The 18,919-nt window shown below is 34.5% G+C and overlaps 1 protein-coding gene and 1 long non-coding RNA gene across 3 annotated transcripts in view; one reads left to right on the top strand and one right to left on the bottom strand.

Moving 5' to 3' along the window:
• Positions 1 to 18,880, top strand: part of LOC110183614 (neurobeachin-like protein 1) — a 62,687-nt gene extending 43,807 nt beyond the window's left edge. For both annotated transcript variants that reach the window (XM_086834656.1, XM_086834657.1), the window contains 2 exons: positions 17,028 to 17,205; positions 17,271 to 18,880. In XM_086834656.1, the coding sequence (XP_086690782.1) occupies positions 17,028 to 17,205; positions 17,271 to 17,436 (344 nt within the window). In that variant the 3' untranslated portion in view covers positions 17,437 to 18,880. The remainder of the gene's footprint in view (positions 1 to 17,027; positions 17,206 to 17,270) is intronic.
• LOC147643437 (uncharacterized) lies at positions 13,269 to 13,878 on the bottom strand. The gene is made up of 2 exons (XR_015272096.1): positions 13,715 to 13,878; positions 13,269 to 13,504 (listed from the first exon to the last, which is right to left on the bottom strand). It is a non-coding gene; the product is annotated as an uncharacterized LOC147643437 (long non-coding RNA).
• Positions 18,881 to 18,919: the final 39 nt, after the last annotated feature.

Here is an 18,919-nt window from a genome sequence, read left to right as displayed (position 1 = left end):
TTTTGGCTTAATTATGATGTTTGGAAGCACTGATTAACTAAAAAAAATTGCCTGTTTTTATACCACTTTCCAGGAAATTTTAATTTTAGTCAGACGCTTTAACAGCATCAACAAACGCAGTATGCAGATTTGTTAGCGCTCTAAAAGTGAGCACAGAACAGCTTTCCGAATTGAAATTAAGGCATTTTTGGCTTAATTATGATGTTTGGAAGCACTGATTAACTAAAAAAAATTGCCTCTTTTTATACCACTTTGCAGGAAATTTTAATTTTAGTCAGACGCTTTAACAGCATCAACAAACGCAGTATGCAGATTTGTTAGCGCTCTAAAAGTGAGCACAGAACAGCTTTCCGAATTGAAATTTATGCATTTTTGGCTTAATTATGATGTTCGGAAAACACTGTTTAACTAAAAAAATTGCCCGTTTTTATACCATTTTGCAGGGTATTGGTATAAATCAGAAGCTTATTACTCAGTGAAGGAATCATTTCCGACCCTATTAATCATATATATTCTTGATCAGAATGAAGAGCTGAATCGATCTAGCCATGTTCGGGCAAAAAATAAATTTTTAAAATTGGTCTCAAAATTTGAAAAAACGATAAGGGGTTACATCATTACATTATTAAAATTGCCAAAATTCGGCAAAAAATCGAATTTTTTATATTTAAAAACGAAGTATGCAGATTTGTTAGCGCTCTAAAAATGAGCACAGAACACCTTTCCGAATTGAAATTAAGGCATTTTTGGCTTAATTATGATGTTTGGAAGCACTGATTAACTAAAAAAAATTGCCTGTTTTTATACCACTTTGCAGGAAATTTTAATTTTAGTCAGACGCTTTAACAGCATCAACAAACGCAGTATGCAGATTTGTTAGCGCTCTAAAAGTGAGCACAGAACAGCTTTCGGAATTGAAATTTATGCATTTTTGGCTTAATTATGATGGTCGGAAAACACTGTTTAACTAAAAAAATTGCCCGTTTTTATACCATTTTGCAGGGTATTGGTATAAATCAGAAGCTTATTACTCAGTGAAGGAATCATTTCCGACCCTATTAATCATATATATTCTTGATCAGAATGAAGAGCTGAATCGATCTAGCCATGTTCGGGCAAAAAATAAATTTTTAAAATTGGTCTCAAAATTTGAAAAAACGATAAGGGGTTACATCATTAAAATTGCCAAAATTCGGCAAAAAATCGAATTTTTTATATTTAAAAACGAAGTATGCAGATTTGTTAGCGCTCTAAAAATGAGCACAGAACACCTTTCCGAATTGAAATTAAGGCATTTTTGGCTTAATTATGATGTTTGGAAGCACTGATTAACTAAAAAAAATTGCCTGTTTTTATACCACTTTGCAGGAAATTTTAATTTTAGTCAGACGCTTTAACAGCATCAACAAACGCAGTATGCAGATTTGTTAGCGCTCTAAAAATGAGCACAGAACAGCTTTCGGAATTGAAATTTATGCATTTTTGGCTTAATTATGATGGTCGGAAAACACTGTTTAACTAAAAAAATTGCCTGTTTTTATACCATTTTGCAGGGTATTGGTATAAATCAGAAGCTTATTACTCAGTGAAGGAATCATTTCCGACCCTATTAATCATATATGTTCTTGATCAGAATGAAGAGCTGAATCGATCTAGCCATGTTCGGGCAAAAAATAAATTTTTTAAAATTGGTCTCAAAATTTAAAAAAACGATAAGGGGTTACATCATTACATTATTAAAATTGCCAAAATTCGGCAAAAAATCGAATTTTTTATATTTAAAAACGAAGTATGCAGATTTGTTAGCGCTCTAAAAATGAGCACAGAACACCTTTCCGAATTGAAATTAAGGCATTTTTGGCTTAATTATGATGTTTGGAAGCACTGATTAACTAAAAAAAATTGCCTGTTTTTATACCACTTTCCAGGAAATTTTAATTTTAGTCAGACGCTTTAACAGCATCAACAAACGCAGTATGCAGATTTGTTAGCGCTCTAAAAGTGAGCACAGAACAGCTTTCGGAATTGAAATTTATGCATTTTTGGCTTAATTATGATGGTCGGAAAACACTGTTTAACTAAAAAAATTGCCCGTTTTTATACCATTTTGCAGGGTATTGGTATAAATCAGAAGCTTATTACTCAGTGAAGGAATCATTTCCGACCCTATTAATCATATATATTCTTGATCAGAATGAAGAGCTGAATCGATCTAGCCATGTTCGGGCAAAAAATAAATTTTTAAAATTGGTCTCAAAATTTGAAAAAACGATAAGGGGTTACATCATTAAAATTGCCAAAATTCGGCAAAAAATCGAATTTTTTATATTTAAAAACGAAGTATGCAGATTTGTTAGCGCTCTAAAAATGAGCACAGAACAGCTTTCCGAATTGAAATTAAGGCATTTTTGGCTTAATTATGATGTTTGGAAGCACTGATTAACTAAAAAAAATTGCCTGTTTTTATACCACTTTGCAGGAAATTTTAATTTTAGTCAGACGCTTTAACAGCATCAACAAACGTAGTATGCAGATTTGTTAGCGCTCTAAAAGTGAGCACAGAACAGCTTTCGGAATTGAAATTTATGCATTTTTGGCTTAATTATGATGGTCGGAGAACACTGTTTAACTAAAAAAATTGCCTGTTTTTATACCATTTTGCAGGGTATTGGTATAAATCAGAAGCTTATTACTCAGTGAAGGAATCATTTCCGACCCTATTAATCATATATATTCTTGATCAGAATGAAGAGCTGAATCGATCTAGCCATGTTCGGGAAAAAAATAAATTTTTAAAATTGGTCTCAAAATTTGAAAAAACGATAAGGGGTTACATCATTAAAATTGCCAAAATTCGGCAAAAAATCGAATTTTTTATATTTAAAAACGAAGTATGCAGATTTGTTAGCGCTCTAAAAATGAGCACAGAACAGCTTTCCGAATTGAAATTAAGGCATTTTTGGCTTAATTATGATGTTTGGAAGCACTGATTAACTAAAAAAAATTGCCTGTTTTTATACCACTTTGCAGGAAATTTTAATTTTAGTCAGACGCTTTAACAGCATCAACAAACGCAGTATGCAGATTTGTTAGCGCTCTAAAAGTGAGCACAGAACAGCTTTCGGAATTGAAATTTAATTTAATTTTTGGCTTAATTATGATGGTCGGAGAACACTGTTTAACTAAAAAAATTGCCTGTTTTTATACCATTTTGCAGGGTATTGGTATAAATCAGAAGCTTATTACTCAGTGAAGGAATCATTTCCGACCCTATTAATCATATATATTCTTGATCAGAATGAAGAGCTGAATCGATCTAGCCATGTTCGGGAAAAAAATAAATTTTTAAAATTGGTCTCAAAATTTGAAAAAACGATAAGGGGTTACATCATTAAAATTGCCAAAATTCGGCAAAAAATCGAATTTTTTATATTTAAAAACGAAGTATGCAGATTTGTTAGCGCTCTAAAAATGAGCACAGAACACCTTTCCGAATTGAAATTAAGGCATTTTTGGCTTAATTATGATGTTTGGAAGCACTGATTAACTAAAAAAATTGCCTGTTTTTATACCACTTTGCAGGAAATTTTAATTTTAGTCAGACGCTTTAACAGCATCAACAAACGCAGTATGCAGATTTGTTAGCGCTCTAAAAATGAGCACAGAACAGCTTTCGGAATTGAAATTTATGCAGTTTTGGCTTAATTATGATGGTCGGAAAACACTGTTTAACTAAAAAAATTGCCTGTTTTTATACCATTTTGCAGGGTATTGGTATAAATCAGAAGCTTATTACTCAGTGAAGGAATCATTTCCGACCCTATTAATCATATATATTCTTGATCAGAATGAAGAGCTGAATCGATCTAGCCATGTTCGGGCAAAAAATAAATTTTTAAAATTGGTCTCAAAATTTGAAAAAACGATAAGGGGTTACATCATTAAAATTGCCAAAATTCGGCAAAAAATCGAATTTTTTATATTTAAAAACGAAGTATGCAGATTTGTTAGCGCTCTAAAAATGAGCACAGAACAGCTTTCCGAATTGAAATTAAGGCATTTTTGGCTTAATTATGATGTTTGGAAGCACTGATTAACTAAAAAAAATTGCCTGTTTTTATACCACTTTGCAGGAAATTTTAATTTTAGTCAGACGCTTTAACAGCATCAACAAACGCAGTATGCAGATTTGTTAGCGCTCTAAAAGTGAGCACAGAACAGCTTTCGGAATTGAAATTTATGCATTTTTGGCTTAATTATGATGGTCGGAGAACACTGTTTAACTAAAAAAATTGCCTGTTTTTATACCATTTTGCAGGGTATTGGTATAAATCAGAAGCTTATTACTCAGTGAAGGAATCATTTCCGACCCTATTAATCATATATATTCTTGATCAGAATGAAGAGCTGAATCGATCTAGCCATGTTCGGGCAAAAAATAAATTTTTAAAATTGGTCTCAAAATTTGAAAAAACGATAAGGGGTTACATCATTAAAATTGCCAAAATTCGGCAAAAAATCGAATTTTTTATATTTAAAAACGAAGTATGCAGATTTGTTAGCGCTCTAAAAATGAGCACAGAACAGCTTTCCGAATTGAAATTAAGGCATTTTTGGCTTAATTATGATGTTTGGAAGCACTGATTAACTAAAAAAAATTGCCTGTTTTTATACCACTTTGCAGGAAATTTTAATTTTAGTCAGACGCTTTAACAGCATCAACAAACGCAGTATGCAGATTTGTTAGCGCTCTAAAAGTGAGCACAGAACAGCTTTCGGAATTGAAATTTATGCATTTTTGGCTTAATTATGATGGTCGGAGAACACTGTTTAACTAAAAAAATTGCCTGTTTTTATACCATTTTGCAGGGTATTGGTATAAATCAGAAGCTTATTACTCAGTGAAGGAATCATTTCCGACCCTATTAATCATATATATTCTTGATCAGAATGAAGAGCTGAATCGATCTAGCCATGTTCGGGCAAAAAATAAATTTTTAAAATTGGTCTCAAAATTTGAAAAAACGATAAGGGGTTACATCATTACATTATTAAAATTGCCAAAATTCGGCAAAAAATCGAATTTTTTATATTTAAAAACGAAGTATGCAGATTTGTTAGCGCTCTAAAAATGAGCACAGAACACCTTTCCGAATTGAAATTAAGGCATTTTTGGCTTAATTATGATGTTTGGAAGCACTGATTAACTAAAAAAAATTGCCTGTTTTTATACCACTTTGCAGGAAATTTTAATTTTAGTCAGACGCTTTAACAGCATCAACAAACGCAGTATGCAGATTTGTTAGCGCTCTAAAAATGAGCACAGAACAGCTTTCGGAATTGAAATTTATGCATTTTTGGCTTAATTATGATGGTCGGAAAACACTGTTTAACTAAAAAAATTGCCCGTTTTTATACCATTTTGCAGGGTATTGGTATAAATCAGAAGCTTATTACTCAGTGAAGGAATCATTTCCGACCCTATTAATCATATATATTCTTGATCAGAATGAAGAGCTGAATCGATCTAGCTATGTTCGGGCAAAAAATAAATTTTTAAAATTGGTCTCAAAATTTGAAAAAACGATAAGGGGTTACATCATTAAAATTGCCAAAATTCGGCAAAAAATCGAATTTTTTAAATTTAAAAACGAAGTATGCAGATTTGTTAGCGCTCTAAAAATGAGCACAGAACAGCTTTCCGAATTGAAATTAAGGCATTTTTGGCTTAATTATGATGTTTGGAAGCACTGATTAACTAAAAAAAATTGCCTGTTTTTATACCACTTTGCAGAAAATTTTAATTTTAGTCAGACGCTTTAACAGCATCAACAAACGCAGTATGCAGATTTGTTAGCGCTCTAAAAGTGAGCACAGAACAGCTTTCGGAATTGAAATTTATGCATTTTTGGCTTAATTATGATGGTCGGAAAACACTGTTTAACTAAAAAAATTGCCTGTTTTTATACCATTTTGCAGGGTATTGGTATAAATCAGAAGCTTATTACTCAGTGAAGGAATCATTTCCGACCCTATTAATCATATATATTCTTGATCAGAATGAAGAGCTGAATCGATCTAGCCATGTTCGGGCAAAAAATAAATTTTTAAAATTGGTCTCAAAATTTGAGAAAACGATAAGGGGTTACATCATTAAAATTGCCAAAATTCGGCAAAAAATCGAATTTTTTAAATTTAAAAACGAAGTATGCAGATTTGTTAGCGCTCTAAAAATGAGCACAGAACAGCTTTCCGAATTGAAATTAAGGCATTTTTGGCTTAATTATGATGTTTGGAAGCACTGATTAACTAAAAAAAATTGCCTGTTTTTATACCACTTTGCAGGAAATTTTAATTTTAGTCAGACGCTTTAACAGCATCAACAAACGCAGTATGCAGATTTGTTAGCGCTCTAAAAGTGAGCACAGAACAGCTTTCCGAATTGAAATTTATGAATTTTTAGCTTAATTATGATGTTCGGAAAACACTGTTTAACTAAAAAAATTGTCCGTTTTTATACCATTTTGCAGGGTATTGGTATAAATCAGAAGCTTATTACTCAGTGAAGGAATCATTTCCGACCCTATTAATCATATATATTCTTGATCAGAATGAAAAGCTGAATCGATCTAGCTATGTTCGGGCAAAAAATAAATTTTTAAAATTGGTCTCAAAATTTGAAAAAACGATAAGGGGTTACATCATTAAAATTGCCAAAATTCGGCAAAAAATCGAATTTTTTATATTTAAAAACGAAGTATGCAGATTTGTTAGCGCTCTAAAAATGAGCACAGAACACCTTTCCGAATTGAAATTAAGGCATTTTTGGCTTAATTATGATGTTTGGAAGCACTGATTAACTAAAAAAAATTGCCTGTTTTTATACCACTTTCCAGGAAATTTTAATTTTAGTCAGACGCTTTAACAGCATCAACAAACGCAGTATGCAGATTTGTTAGCGCTCTAAAAGTGAGCACAGAACAGCTTTCCGAATTGAAATTAAGGCATTTTTGGCTTAATTATGATGTTTGGAAGCACTGATTAACTAAAAAAAATTGCCTCTTTTTATACCACTTTGCAGGAAATTTTAATTTTAGTCAGACGCTTTAACAGCATCAACAAACGCAGTATGCAGATTTGTTAGCGCTCTAAAAGTGAGCACAGAACAGCTTTCCGAATTGAAATTTATGCATTTTTCGCTTAATTATGATGTTCGGAAAACACTGTTTAACTAAAAAAATTGCCCGTTTTTATACCATTTTGCAGGGTATTGGTATAAATCAGAAGCTTATTACTCAGTGAAGGAATCATTTCCGACCCTATTAATCATATATATTCTTGATCAGAATGAAGAGCTGAATCGATCTAGCCATGTTCGGGCAAAAAATAAATTTTTAAAATTGGTCTCAAAATTTGAAAAAACGATAAGGGGTTACATCATTAAAATTGCCAAAATTCGGCAAAAAATCGAATTTTTTATATTTAAAAACGAAGTATGCAGATTTGTTAGCGCTCTAAAAATGAGCACAGAACACCTTTCCGAATTGAAATTAAGGCATTTTTGACTTAATTATGATGTTTGGAAGCACTGATTAACTAAAAAAAATTGCCTGTTTTTATACCACTTTGCAGGAAATTTTAATTTTAGTCAGACGCTTTAACAGCATCAACAAACGCAGTATGCAGATTTGTTAGCGCTCTAAAAATGAGCACAGAACAGCTTTCGGAATTGAAATTTATGCATTTTTGGCTTAATTATGATGGTCGGAAAACACTGTTTAACTAAAAAAATTGCCTGTTTTTATACCATTTTGCAGGGTATTGGTATAAATCAGAAGCTTATTACTCAGTGAAGGAATCATTTCCGACCCTATTAATCATATATATTCTTGATCAGAATGAAGAGCTGAATCGATCTAGCCATGTTCGGGCAAAAAATAAATTTTTAAAATTGGTCTCAAAATTTGAAAAAACGATAAGGGGTTACATCATTAAAATTGCCAAAATTCGGCAAAAAATCGAATTTTTTATATTTAAAAACGAAGTATGCAGATTTGTTAGCGCTCTAAAAATGAGCACAGAACAGCTTTCCGAATTGAAATTAAGGCATTTTTGGCTTAATTATGATGTTTGGAAGCACTGATTAACTAAAAAAAATTGCCTGTTTTTATACCACTTTGCAGGAAATTTTAATTTTAGTCAGACGCTTTAACAGCATCAACAAACGCAGTATGCAGATTTGTTAGCGCTCTAAAAGTGAGCACAGAACAGCTTTCGGAATTGAAATTTATGCATTTTTGGCTTAATTATGATGGTCGGAGAACACTGTTTAACTAAAAAAATTGCCTGTTTTTATACCATTTTGCAGGGTATTGGTATAAATCAGAAGCTTATTACTCAGTGAAGGAATCATTTCCGACCCTATTAATCATATATATTCTTGATCAGAATGAAGAGCTGAATCGATCTAGCCATGTTCGGGCAAAAAATAAATTTTTAAAATTGGTCTCAAAATTTGAAAAAACGATAAGGGGTTACATCATTAAAATTGCCAAAATTCGGCAAAAAATCGAATTTTTTATATTTAAAAACGAAGTATGCAGATTTGTTAGCGCTCTAAAAATGAGCACAGAACACCTTTCCGAATTGAAATTAAGGCATTTTTGACTTAATTATGATGTTTGGAAGCACTGATTAACTAAAAAAAATTGCCTGTTTTTATACCACTTTGCAGGAAATTTTAATTTTAGTCAGACGCTTTAACAGCATCAACAAACGCAGTATGCAGATTTGTTAGCGCTCTAAAAATGAGCACAGAACAGCTTTCGGAATTGAAATTTATGCATTTTTGGCTTAATTATGATGGTCGGAAAACACTGTTTAACTAAAAAAATTGCCTGTTTTTATACCATTTTGCAGGGTATTGGTATAAATCAGAAGCTTATTACTCAGTGAAGGAATCATTTCCGACCCTATTAATCATATATATTCTTGATCAGAATGAAGAGCTGAATCGATCTAGCCATGTTCGGGCAAAAAATAAATTTTTAAAATTGGTCTCAAAATTTGAAAAAACGATAAGGGGTTACATCATTAAAATTGCCAAAATTCGGCAAAAAATCGAATTTTTTATATTTAAAAACGAAGTATGCAGATTTGTTAGCGCTCTAAAAAAGAAGCACAGAACAGCTTTCCGAATTGAAATTAAGGCATTTTTGGCTTAATTATGATGTTTGGAAGCACTGATTAACTAAAAAAAATTGCCTGTTTTTATACCACTTTGCAGGAAATTTTAATTTTAGTCAGACGCTTTAACAGCATCAACAAACGCAGTATGCAGATTTGTTAGCGCTCTAAAAGTGAGCACAGAACAGCTTTCCGAATTGAAATTTATGCATTTTTGGCTTAATTATGATGTTCGGAAAACACTGTTTAACTAAAAAAATTGCCCGTTTTTATACCATTTTACAGGGTATTGGTATAAATCAGAAGCTTATTACTCAGTGAAGGAATCATTTCCGACCCTATTAATCATATATATTCTTGATCAGAATGAAGAGCTGAATCGATCTAGCCATGTTCGGGCAAAAAATAAATTTTTAAAATTGGTCTCAAAATTTGAAAAAACGATAAGGGGTTACATCATTAAAATTGCCAAAATTCGGCAAAAAATCGAATTTTTTATATTTAAAAACGAAGTATGCAGATTTGTTAGCGCTCTAAAAATGAGCACAGAACAGCTTTCCGAATTGAAATTAAGGCATTTTTGGCTTAATTATGATGTTTGGAAGCACTGATTAACTAAAAAAAATTGCCTGTTTTTATACCACTTTGCAGGAAATTTTAATTTTAGTCAGACGCTTTAACAGCATCAACAAACGCAGTATGCAGATTTGTTAGCGCTCTAAAAATGAGCACAGAACAGCTTTCCGAATTGAAATTTATGCATTTTTGGCTTAATTATGATGTTCGGAAAACACTGTTTAACTAAAAAAATTGCCTGTTTTTATACCATTTTGCAGGGTATTGGTATAAATCAGAAGCTTATTACTCAGTGAAGGAATCATTTCCGACCCTATTAATCATATATATTCTTGATCAGAATGAAGAGCTGAATCGATCTAGCCATGTTCGGGCAAAAAATACATTTTTAAAATTGGTCTCAAAATTTGAAAAAACGATAAGGGGTTACATCATTAAAATTGCCAAAATTCGGCAAAAAATCGAATTTTTTAAATTTAAAAACGAAGTATGCAGATTTGTTAGCGCTCTAAAAATGAGCACAGAACAGCTTTCCGAATTGAAATTAAGGCATTTTTGGCTTAATTATGATGTTTGGAAGCACTGATTAACTAAAAAAAATTGCCTGTTTTTATACCACTTTGCAGGAAATTTTAATTTTAGTCAGACGCTTTAACAGCATCAACAAACGCAGTATGCAGATTTGTTAGCGCTCTAAAAGTGAGCACAGAACAGTTTTCGGAATTGAAATTTATGCATTTTTGGCTTAATTATGATGGTCGGAAAACACTGTTTAACTAAAAAAATTGCCTGTTTTTATACCATTTTGCAGGGTATTGGTATAAATCAGAAGCTTATTACTCAGTGAAGGAATCATTTCCGACCCTATTAATCATATATATTCTTGATCAGAATGAAGAGCTGAATCGATCTAGCCATGTTCGGGCAAAAAATAAATTTTTAAAATTGGTCTCAAAATTTGAAAAAACGATAAGGGGTTACATCATTAAAATTGCCAAAATTCGGCAAAAAATCGAATTTTTTAAATTTAAAAACGAAGTATGCAGATTTGTTAGCGCTCTAAAAATGAGCACAGAACAGCTTTCCGAATTGAAATTAAGGCATTTTTGGCTTAATTATGATGTTTGGAAGCACTGATTAACTAAAAAAAATTGCCTGTTTTTATACCACTTTGCAGGAAATTTTAATTTTAGTCAGACGCTTTAACAGCATCAACAAACGCAGTATGCAGATTTGTTAGCGCTCTAAAAGTGAGCACAGAACAGCTTTCCGAATTGAAATTAAGGCATTTTTGGCTTAATTATGATGGTCGGAAAACACTGTTTAACTAAAAAAATTGCCTGTTTTTATACCATTTTGCAGGGTATTGGTATAAATCAGAAGCTTATTACTCAGTGAAGGAATCATTTCCGACCCTATTAATCATATATATTCTTGATCAGAATGAAGAGCTGAATCGATCTAGCCATGTTCGGGCAAAAAATACATTTTTAAAATTGGTCTCAAAATTTGAAAAAACGATAAGGGGTTACATCATTAAAATTGCCAAAATTCGGCAAAAAATCGAATTTTTTATATTTAAAAACGAAGTATGCAGATTTGTTAGCGCTCTAAAAATGAGCACAGAACAGCTTTCCGAATTGAAATTTATGCATTTTTGGCTTAATTATGATGTTCGGAAAACACTGTTTAACTAAAAAAATTGCCTGTTTTTATACCATTTTGCAGGGTATTGGTATAAATCAGAAGCTTATTACTCAGTGAAGGAATCATTTCCGACCCTATTAATCATATATATTCTTGATCAGAATGAAGAGCTGAATCGATCTAGCCATGTTCGGGCAAAAAATAAATTTTTAAAATTGGTCTCAAAATTTGAAAAAACGATAAGGGGTTACATCATTAAAATTGCCAAAATTCGGCAAAAAATCGAATTTTTTATATTTAAAAACGAAGTATGCAGATTTGTTAGCGCTCTAAAAATGAGCACAGAACAGCTTTCCGAATTGAAATTTATGCATTTTTGGCTTAATTATGATGTTCGGAAAACACTGTTTAACTAAAAAAATTGCCTGTTTTTATACCATTTTGCAGGGTATTGGTATAAATCAGAAGCTTATTACTCAGTGAAGGAATCATTTCCGACCCTATTAATCATATATATTCTTGATCAGAATGAAGAGCTGAATCGATCTAGCCATGTTCGGGCAAAAAATAAATTTTTAAAATTGGTCTCAAAATTTGAAAAAACGATAAGGGTGCCAAAATTCGGCAAAAAATCGAATTTTTTAAATTTAAAAACGAAGTATGCAGATTTGTTAGCGCTCTAAAAATGAGCACAGAACAGCTTTTCGAATTAAAATTAAGGCATTTTTGGCTTAATTATGATGTTTGGAAGCACTGATTAACTAAAAAAAATTTGCCTGTTTTTATACCACTTTGCAGGAAATTTTAATTTTAGTCAGACGCTTTAACAGCATCAACAAACGCAGTATGCAGATTTGTTAGCGCTCTAAAAATTAGCACAGAACAGCTTTCCGAATTGAAATTTATGCATTTTTGGCTTAATTATGATGTTCGGAAAGCACTGTTTAACTAAAAAAATTGCCTGTTTTTATACCATTTTGCAGGGTATTGGTATAAATCAGAAGCTTATTACTCAGTGAAGGAATCATTTCCGACCCTATTAATCATATATATTCTTGATCAGAATGAAGAGCTGAATCGATCTAGCCATGTTCGGGCAAAAAATAAATTTTTAAAATTGGTCTCAAAATTTGAAAAAACGATAAGGGGTTACATCATTAAAATTGCCAAAATTCGGCAAAAAATCGAATTTTTTATATTTAAAAACGAAGTATGCAGATTTGTTAGCGCTCTAAAAATGAGCACAGAACAGCTTTCGGAATTGAAATTTATGCATTTTTGGCTTAATTATGATGGTCGGAAAACACTGTTTAACTAAAAAAATTGCCTGTTTTTATACCATTTTGCAGGGTATTGGTATAAATCAGAAGCTTATTACTCAGTGAAGGAATCATTTCCGACCCTATTAATCATATATATTCTTGATCAGAATGAAGAGCTGAATCGATCTAGCCATGTTCGGGCAAAAAATAAATTTTTAAAATTGGTCTCAAAATTTGAAAAAACGATAAGGGGTTACATCATTAAAATTGCCAAAATTCGGCAAAAAGTCGAATTTTTTAAATTTTAAAACGAAGTATGCAGATTTGCTAGCGCTCTAAAAATGAGCACAGAACAGTTTTCCGAATTGAAATTAAGGCATTTTTGGCTTAATTATGATGTTTGAAAACACTGATTAACTAAAAACATTGCCAATTTTTGTCAATTTTTGACTTAGTTATAAGTTTTTCAAGTTCCTAGCTTATGATAAGGTATCGTGTGTCTCCTCCACATTTATTTTACTTACCTTTGACCTCTCTTTACATTTCCCCAATAATCTGAAAAGGTTTCCTTCCTCCCTTCCCAATTTAAAACTCCTCTTTTCCATTTGCATAGCTTTCGCTTCATTTATTTGCAATCTTGGTTCTCATTCTTGGATTTGTATTTACACATTTCGATAAATCGCTTTCATTTCGCAATACATAATACAATTCAACAAGTACTATCGACTACGATCGGTTATCATCCTTCTTCGATTTGGCAGGAGAAGTTGGTCGCGATGTGTCCATGGTTCGGTTTGCGGCAAGAGGTCGGTCTCATGATTCATATCCATTGACTTAGTGGTAGGCGGTTATAAAAATAAAATATTTATAATATAATTTAATATTTGGTTATTGTTTTCTGATTATTTTCTCTTATTTAGTATACTTTTTGGGTTCCTAATTTAGAACCCAAACTAATTAATTGGCACTGCAAACTTTGGCTATACTTTCACCTCTACCCGCTCCTCCTGAAATTCCCCCCAAGAATCAGAGTGATTTATTACCTTTGTAAACTTTGTCAATGATCGAAATGAAACTTGGTGGGCCTGACTCATTAATTGGCTAGTTTTTTTTGGGGTGACAACATATCGCCACCTGTGCCCGATAATCTCTGCCAGCCGGCCGACGACTCACTGCTTCCTGTCCAACCCACACACTGGCAGTGCCCCTAATCTTGGACTGGGGTACTGGTAGTAGTAGTTGGAGGAGCAGCAGAAGGTGGAGGAGGAGTAGGTGCCCTCACGTGCTACTCTCCTACTGGACATAGTTGTCCCATTATGTTTGAAGAGCGGCAAGGCAATCAAACCATTTAATCATGCCCCGACTATCGGCAATTGCCACATAAGTGAGGCGACGATGAGAATCACGTGATGCCGTGGCCATGTGCGTCGTCGTTGTAGATACTCCTCCTCCTCCTCCGCCACCACCTCCACCTCGGACGATGTCCGACTTTGGCCCATGCAGCCATATCTTATCGCGCCAGTTGCAGTCGAGAGGCAGCGACACAAGGGGCATTAATCCAAATTAAAGCAAAGCATCGTTAAAGTATACCAGCGAACCCCCAGGCAAGGTTACAAATTTCTCAATATAATTTATATGACTTCGAATAATTTCCCCTCGTTCCTCATAGCAACTATGTAGCTGTCAATCAAGGTGTTTTATAAAAAAATTCCTTCTTTTTGGCCAACAAAACTATCATCGTTCGTACGTGCCTGATAACGTAGACTCGGCATTATGACCTGTGTCAATGTATTTACGATTATTTGATGACAAACGCTAATTGGCCTTAATTAGCACACTATTACTTAGTTATTAGGCTCTAAACAGTCGCGCTGATTCGTTAAAATGCTTCTATATAATAGCACTCAAAGATTAGCATATAAAACCGACAAAAAAGTCTTAAGTGGTTCTGATTAATCAAATATTTTTATGACCTGCCGCATGGCATTTATTGTTTATAAATTTTAATGAAGGCAAAAAAGAAATGTGTGAGTGAGGAAATGAATAAATATTAATCTTGAGGAAACATTCTTGGAATTTCCAATAAAAGACGGTGGGAATTTGAATGAATATTTTTACTATTAGGTGAATGTTTAAATATAAAGCAATGATTTATATTAAAATATGTATTATTCTTTGCAAACTTGAGCTTGTTGTGCAATCTTCTTTGAAAGCCTTTTAATGTATATAAATTTAAATAAGTTAATAATGAAAGGTTAAAAATTCTAACAAATATAATATAGACCCCCTCTAAATGATATTCAAATTCATTCAATAAACGACACTTTAACTTGAAAATATTCCCAATTTAAAGTCCATGACGTGTAAAACTACGTTCTCTGAAATTCAAAAGAATTTTTTTTTTGGCTGGCGTTTTGACTTCCACTCTTATTTGTTATACAATATTTGTGCATGTGATAATGATAATGGCAGCAAACAAGGTTCGATTTTCGTTTACTTTGCATTTTGGCGGCATGAAAGTACGTCAATCGATGGCGCCAGCTCTTGCATATCGAGTTCTGGAAATATATTCAGTCATATAGATTCGCCAAGTTAAAGCCACTCGATTTTGGGGCAATCAGCTTTGGACTTTTGAATTCCAGACCCCCTTTTCACATGACACTCTCTCTTTCAGAATATATACTGTGTGTGTGCATAAGCGAGGCAGTGCAGTCGGTGGCTTATCGAATGAGTAAATATTAATTCTGATTATAAATTCGCCACATCCGGCAGTGATTGGTTCAGAAATATTTAAAATCGAACTGAAACGCATCGGAGAGGAGGGCAAGGCGGGGCATTTAATTGCGTTCTTCGTTCTTCCAATCAATTACATAGAGACCCCACCGATGCCGATCCGGAGCAGTGTCCGGTGGCATCCATTCAGGGACTATCAGCTCGTCCACCACATATTATACATATATACATATGTATTCCTATATTCCGTCGCAGAGGCATCGGTTCTCTGGCATTAACCCAGCCGGGTCGTTAATGGAATCAAATCAGTGGGGAACGAGCCCCGCGAACGAATCGCGTCAGAGTCAGAGTCACACGACATATCGCCACCACACATCCCCATCCTCATCATCTTCATCATCATCATCATCATGAATCCCCTCTAGCCACACCCCTTCCTCGCCAGCATTTCATTCATTTTTTGATGTCTCAAAGACGCAGCATATACACAATTTTATGAAATAGTTGTAGTAGAAAGACCCCAATAAAAATATCAGACACATAAGGTCTGAGAGGGGGAGAGGGTGTGTGTGATGTGGTGTGTTGTCTCGGGGATTTTTATACCCTTGCAAGAGTATTATAGTTTCAGTCAGCAGCTTGTAACTTTTAAAAGAATCATTTCCGACCCTATTAATCATATATATTCTTGATCAGAAAGAAGATCTGAATCGATCTAGCCATGTTCGGGCAAAAAATAAATTTTGAAATTCTTTCTCAAAATTTGAAAAAAACGATAAGGGGTTACATCATTAAAATTTCCAATATTCGACCAAAAATCTAATTTTTTAAATTTTAAAACGAAGTATGCAGATTTGTTAACCTAATAAAAACTAGCACGGGAAAGCTTTCCAAATTGAAATTAGTGCGTTTTTGACTAAGTTAAGGCAACTTTAGATTTTAATTTGTCGGAAAAAATATATACAAATATTGATATATTTTTGTGTTAAGATATAAACATTTCAGGTCTTCTTTTTATAAGTTCTGTACTAATTATTCCTCATTCGCCATGTTGTCTTTATCAGTACAACGTGTCGTATGATTAATGTCAGTCTGCAAGGGTATATAAAGTTCGGCATACCGAAGTTAGTTTCCTTTCTCATTTTCTTTCATTTTTATTTTACTGAATGAACTTTGTTGGTTTGGCCAAAACCAACCACACACGGTCCCAACTAGTTATATCTGAAGCGACTCCATGGATCACATTCGGAAGTTCATTCAGATCCAATCTAGAGTATTTAGTGGCTTCTTCCATTGGAGAACAAGTTTCGTTGGGTGGCATTGGCATACAGAGCCAGATACAGATACAGATAGAGATCTCTCTTTTTGTAGATTGGAGCAACTACTACGCATTGCTCGAGGCACTTAGTATAGTATGTCGCCATGTGTGATAATCTCTTCGGCGATGTCAGGTTATCAGTGGCGTGGCGAGTGGGCCGGACCTCGTCTATTAAGGCGGGCATTTCCACTGCGTAGATCTCAGCCTGCCCCACATTCACATGTGTCGCGTCTGACAATGTTTCTTTAGAACGCCCAAAGAATACTTACTTATGAGTTATGCTTTCTTTCTCTCCCTTGGTCCCCTAGGTCACATCGCCTTCAGCGCCTTGGATGACACCTCGCATTCGGTGCATGTTTATAGCATCAATGGCTGCAGTCTGGGCTCCAAATATGTGTCCGGCCGGGTCACGGGTTTGGCCAGTGCCTCGGACTACCTGGTGGTGGCCGACGATGCCGGCGACATAACCATGAGCAGGTTACATGGGTAAGATCGTAATTAATATTCATAATTTAATTTGATGAATTAAATATTTACCCTTCTTTTGGCAGGCTGAAGCCCGTTTTTGACATTCCGCTGCATGTGCCCATCCAGACGGTGGTGGTGACTCCGGGCAACACTCACATCCTGGCGCCGCTCCGGGACGGTCGTCTGGCCGTGATTGCCGTGCAGCTGCCATCCGGCGGCAACAAGAAGCATTCCGTGCTCAATGTTTAGACGAGTTCAGGAGCTGGACTTTCCGAATTTTAAAACCCAAGTCACTTCTACCTAGCCTAACATAAGTAGTCCCCCCTCAGCTAGATTTAATTTATGTCTTGTGATTTGTCATGATTTCTATATATATTTTTTGTCTTCGTTTCTTGTCTTGTTTCCCACACTACGTGACGTGCCAAAAGCAAAGCCTTTGACCAACATACTATATATACATATTTCCCCGAAAGTCTTGTGACAAAGTGTGTCTATATAGAGAAAGATATTCCATGAGCACGCCGATCGATTGCATTCCCAGAATTTTCATTGCCAACTGAGCAGTATTTCCCAGACAACCGTAATACACCTGACATTATGATGGAGGTGGAGGAGGAGGAGGAGTCCATGAATCCTGGGCTCCCCCACAGAAGATTGATGGCACACTTGTCTTCGATTGACGAACATCTGAGTAATGTAAATCATCCATCATTCAAAAGCAAAGGCGAGGTGATATCTCTGGTTAGGGGTTTTGGAGACGGAAACGGAGCGTGGCGGTGCAAACTGGTTGCCGACGCACTCTTGGCAAACTGCTCACTGACTCACGAGCGACTTTCAAATTGGCCCAAACATAAAAAAAACCACAAAAAAAGCAGCAAAAAAAGTCTGCCTGGCAACAGCGGCAAGGCACTTAATGCCAACGGCAACGTGAGATCTTGGCGGATCTCGATGGCATCCAGCTGCTCAAGAGTAATCAAGAGAAACACTTTCGATGCCACCTCCATCTCCGCCAGCTCCTCCTCCTCCTCCTCCTCCTGCTGCTGCTGCTGCTGCAGACACAACCAAAAATAGAGTCCCGAGATCTTTGTCCCATTAAGTGCGCAGACACACACTCTGGTTAGATCACATGGTGGTGTTTCCAACTCATTAACATAGAGCCATTTCCAATTGAAAGTATTATCAGCACACAATTAGAGTCCGTCCACACACACTCAGCACACACACACACTCGATGACAGAGCAAGAAGAATTCTTCCAAAATCTTCAAATTTCCCAATCTTCAGAATCTGAATTTCCAAAGACAAGCGACAATATCAAATGGTGAATTGATGATATATATTTTTTGACTCGCACTTCGCCTATATGGTTATATAGAGTAGGGATGTAGAGGAACCTCGCTTTTGAATACACACAGCGCACAATTCAGACTATCCTCCTCTTTTTGAACGAAGCAATCTATCCAATATCTTACTCAGCAGCAATATATATAAATTAGTCTATATATCATCAATGTACGTAAAAGAGTCCCCGATCGAGTTCGTTATTTGTTGTTAAGATTGTAATGTATTGCGCGTATTTATCGTAAAATGTTTTTCGCCGTTCAATGTACGTAACTGTACGAGTTTATGTAGATAATGTGACTATCTGTAGTTTATAGATCTGATATATATATAATAAAGACGTGAAAACACAATGATGGTTTGTATTATTTCCCCGCCATTAAGTAAGTCTC

This window comes from Drosophila serrata, unplaced genomic scaffold (genome assembly GCF_035046125.1).
Source record: "Drosophila serrata isolate PLE 108 unplaced genomic scaffold, ASM3504612v1 contig_273, whole genome shotgun sequence".
Classification (NCBI taxonomy): domain Eukaryota; kingdom Metazoa; phylum Arthropoda; class Insecta; order Diptera; family Drosophilidae; genus Drosophila; species Drosophila serrata.
Note: the sequence above shows the minus strand (reverse complement) of the source record. Positions and strands in the feature narration are given on the sequence as shown.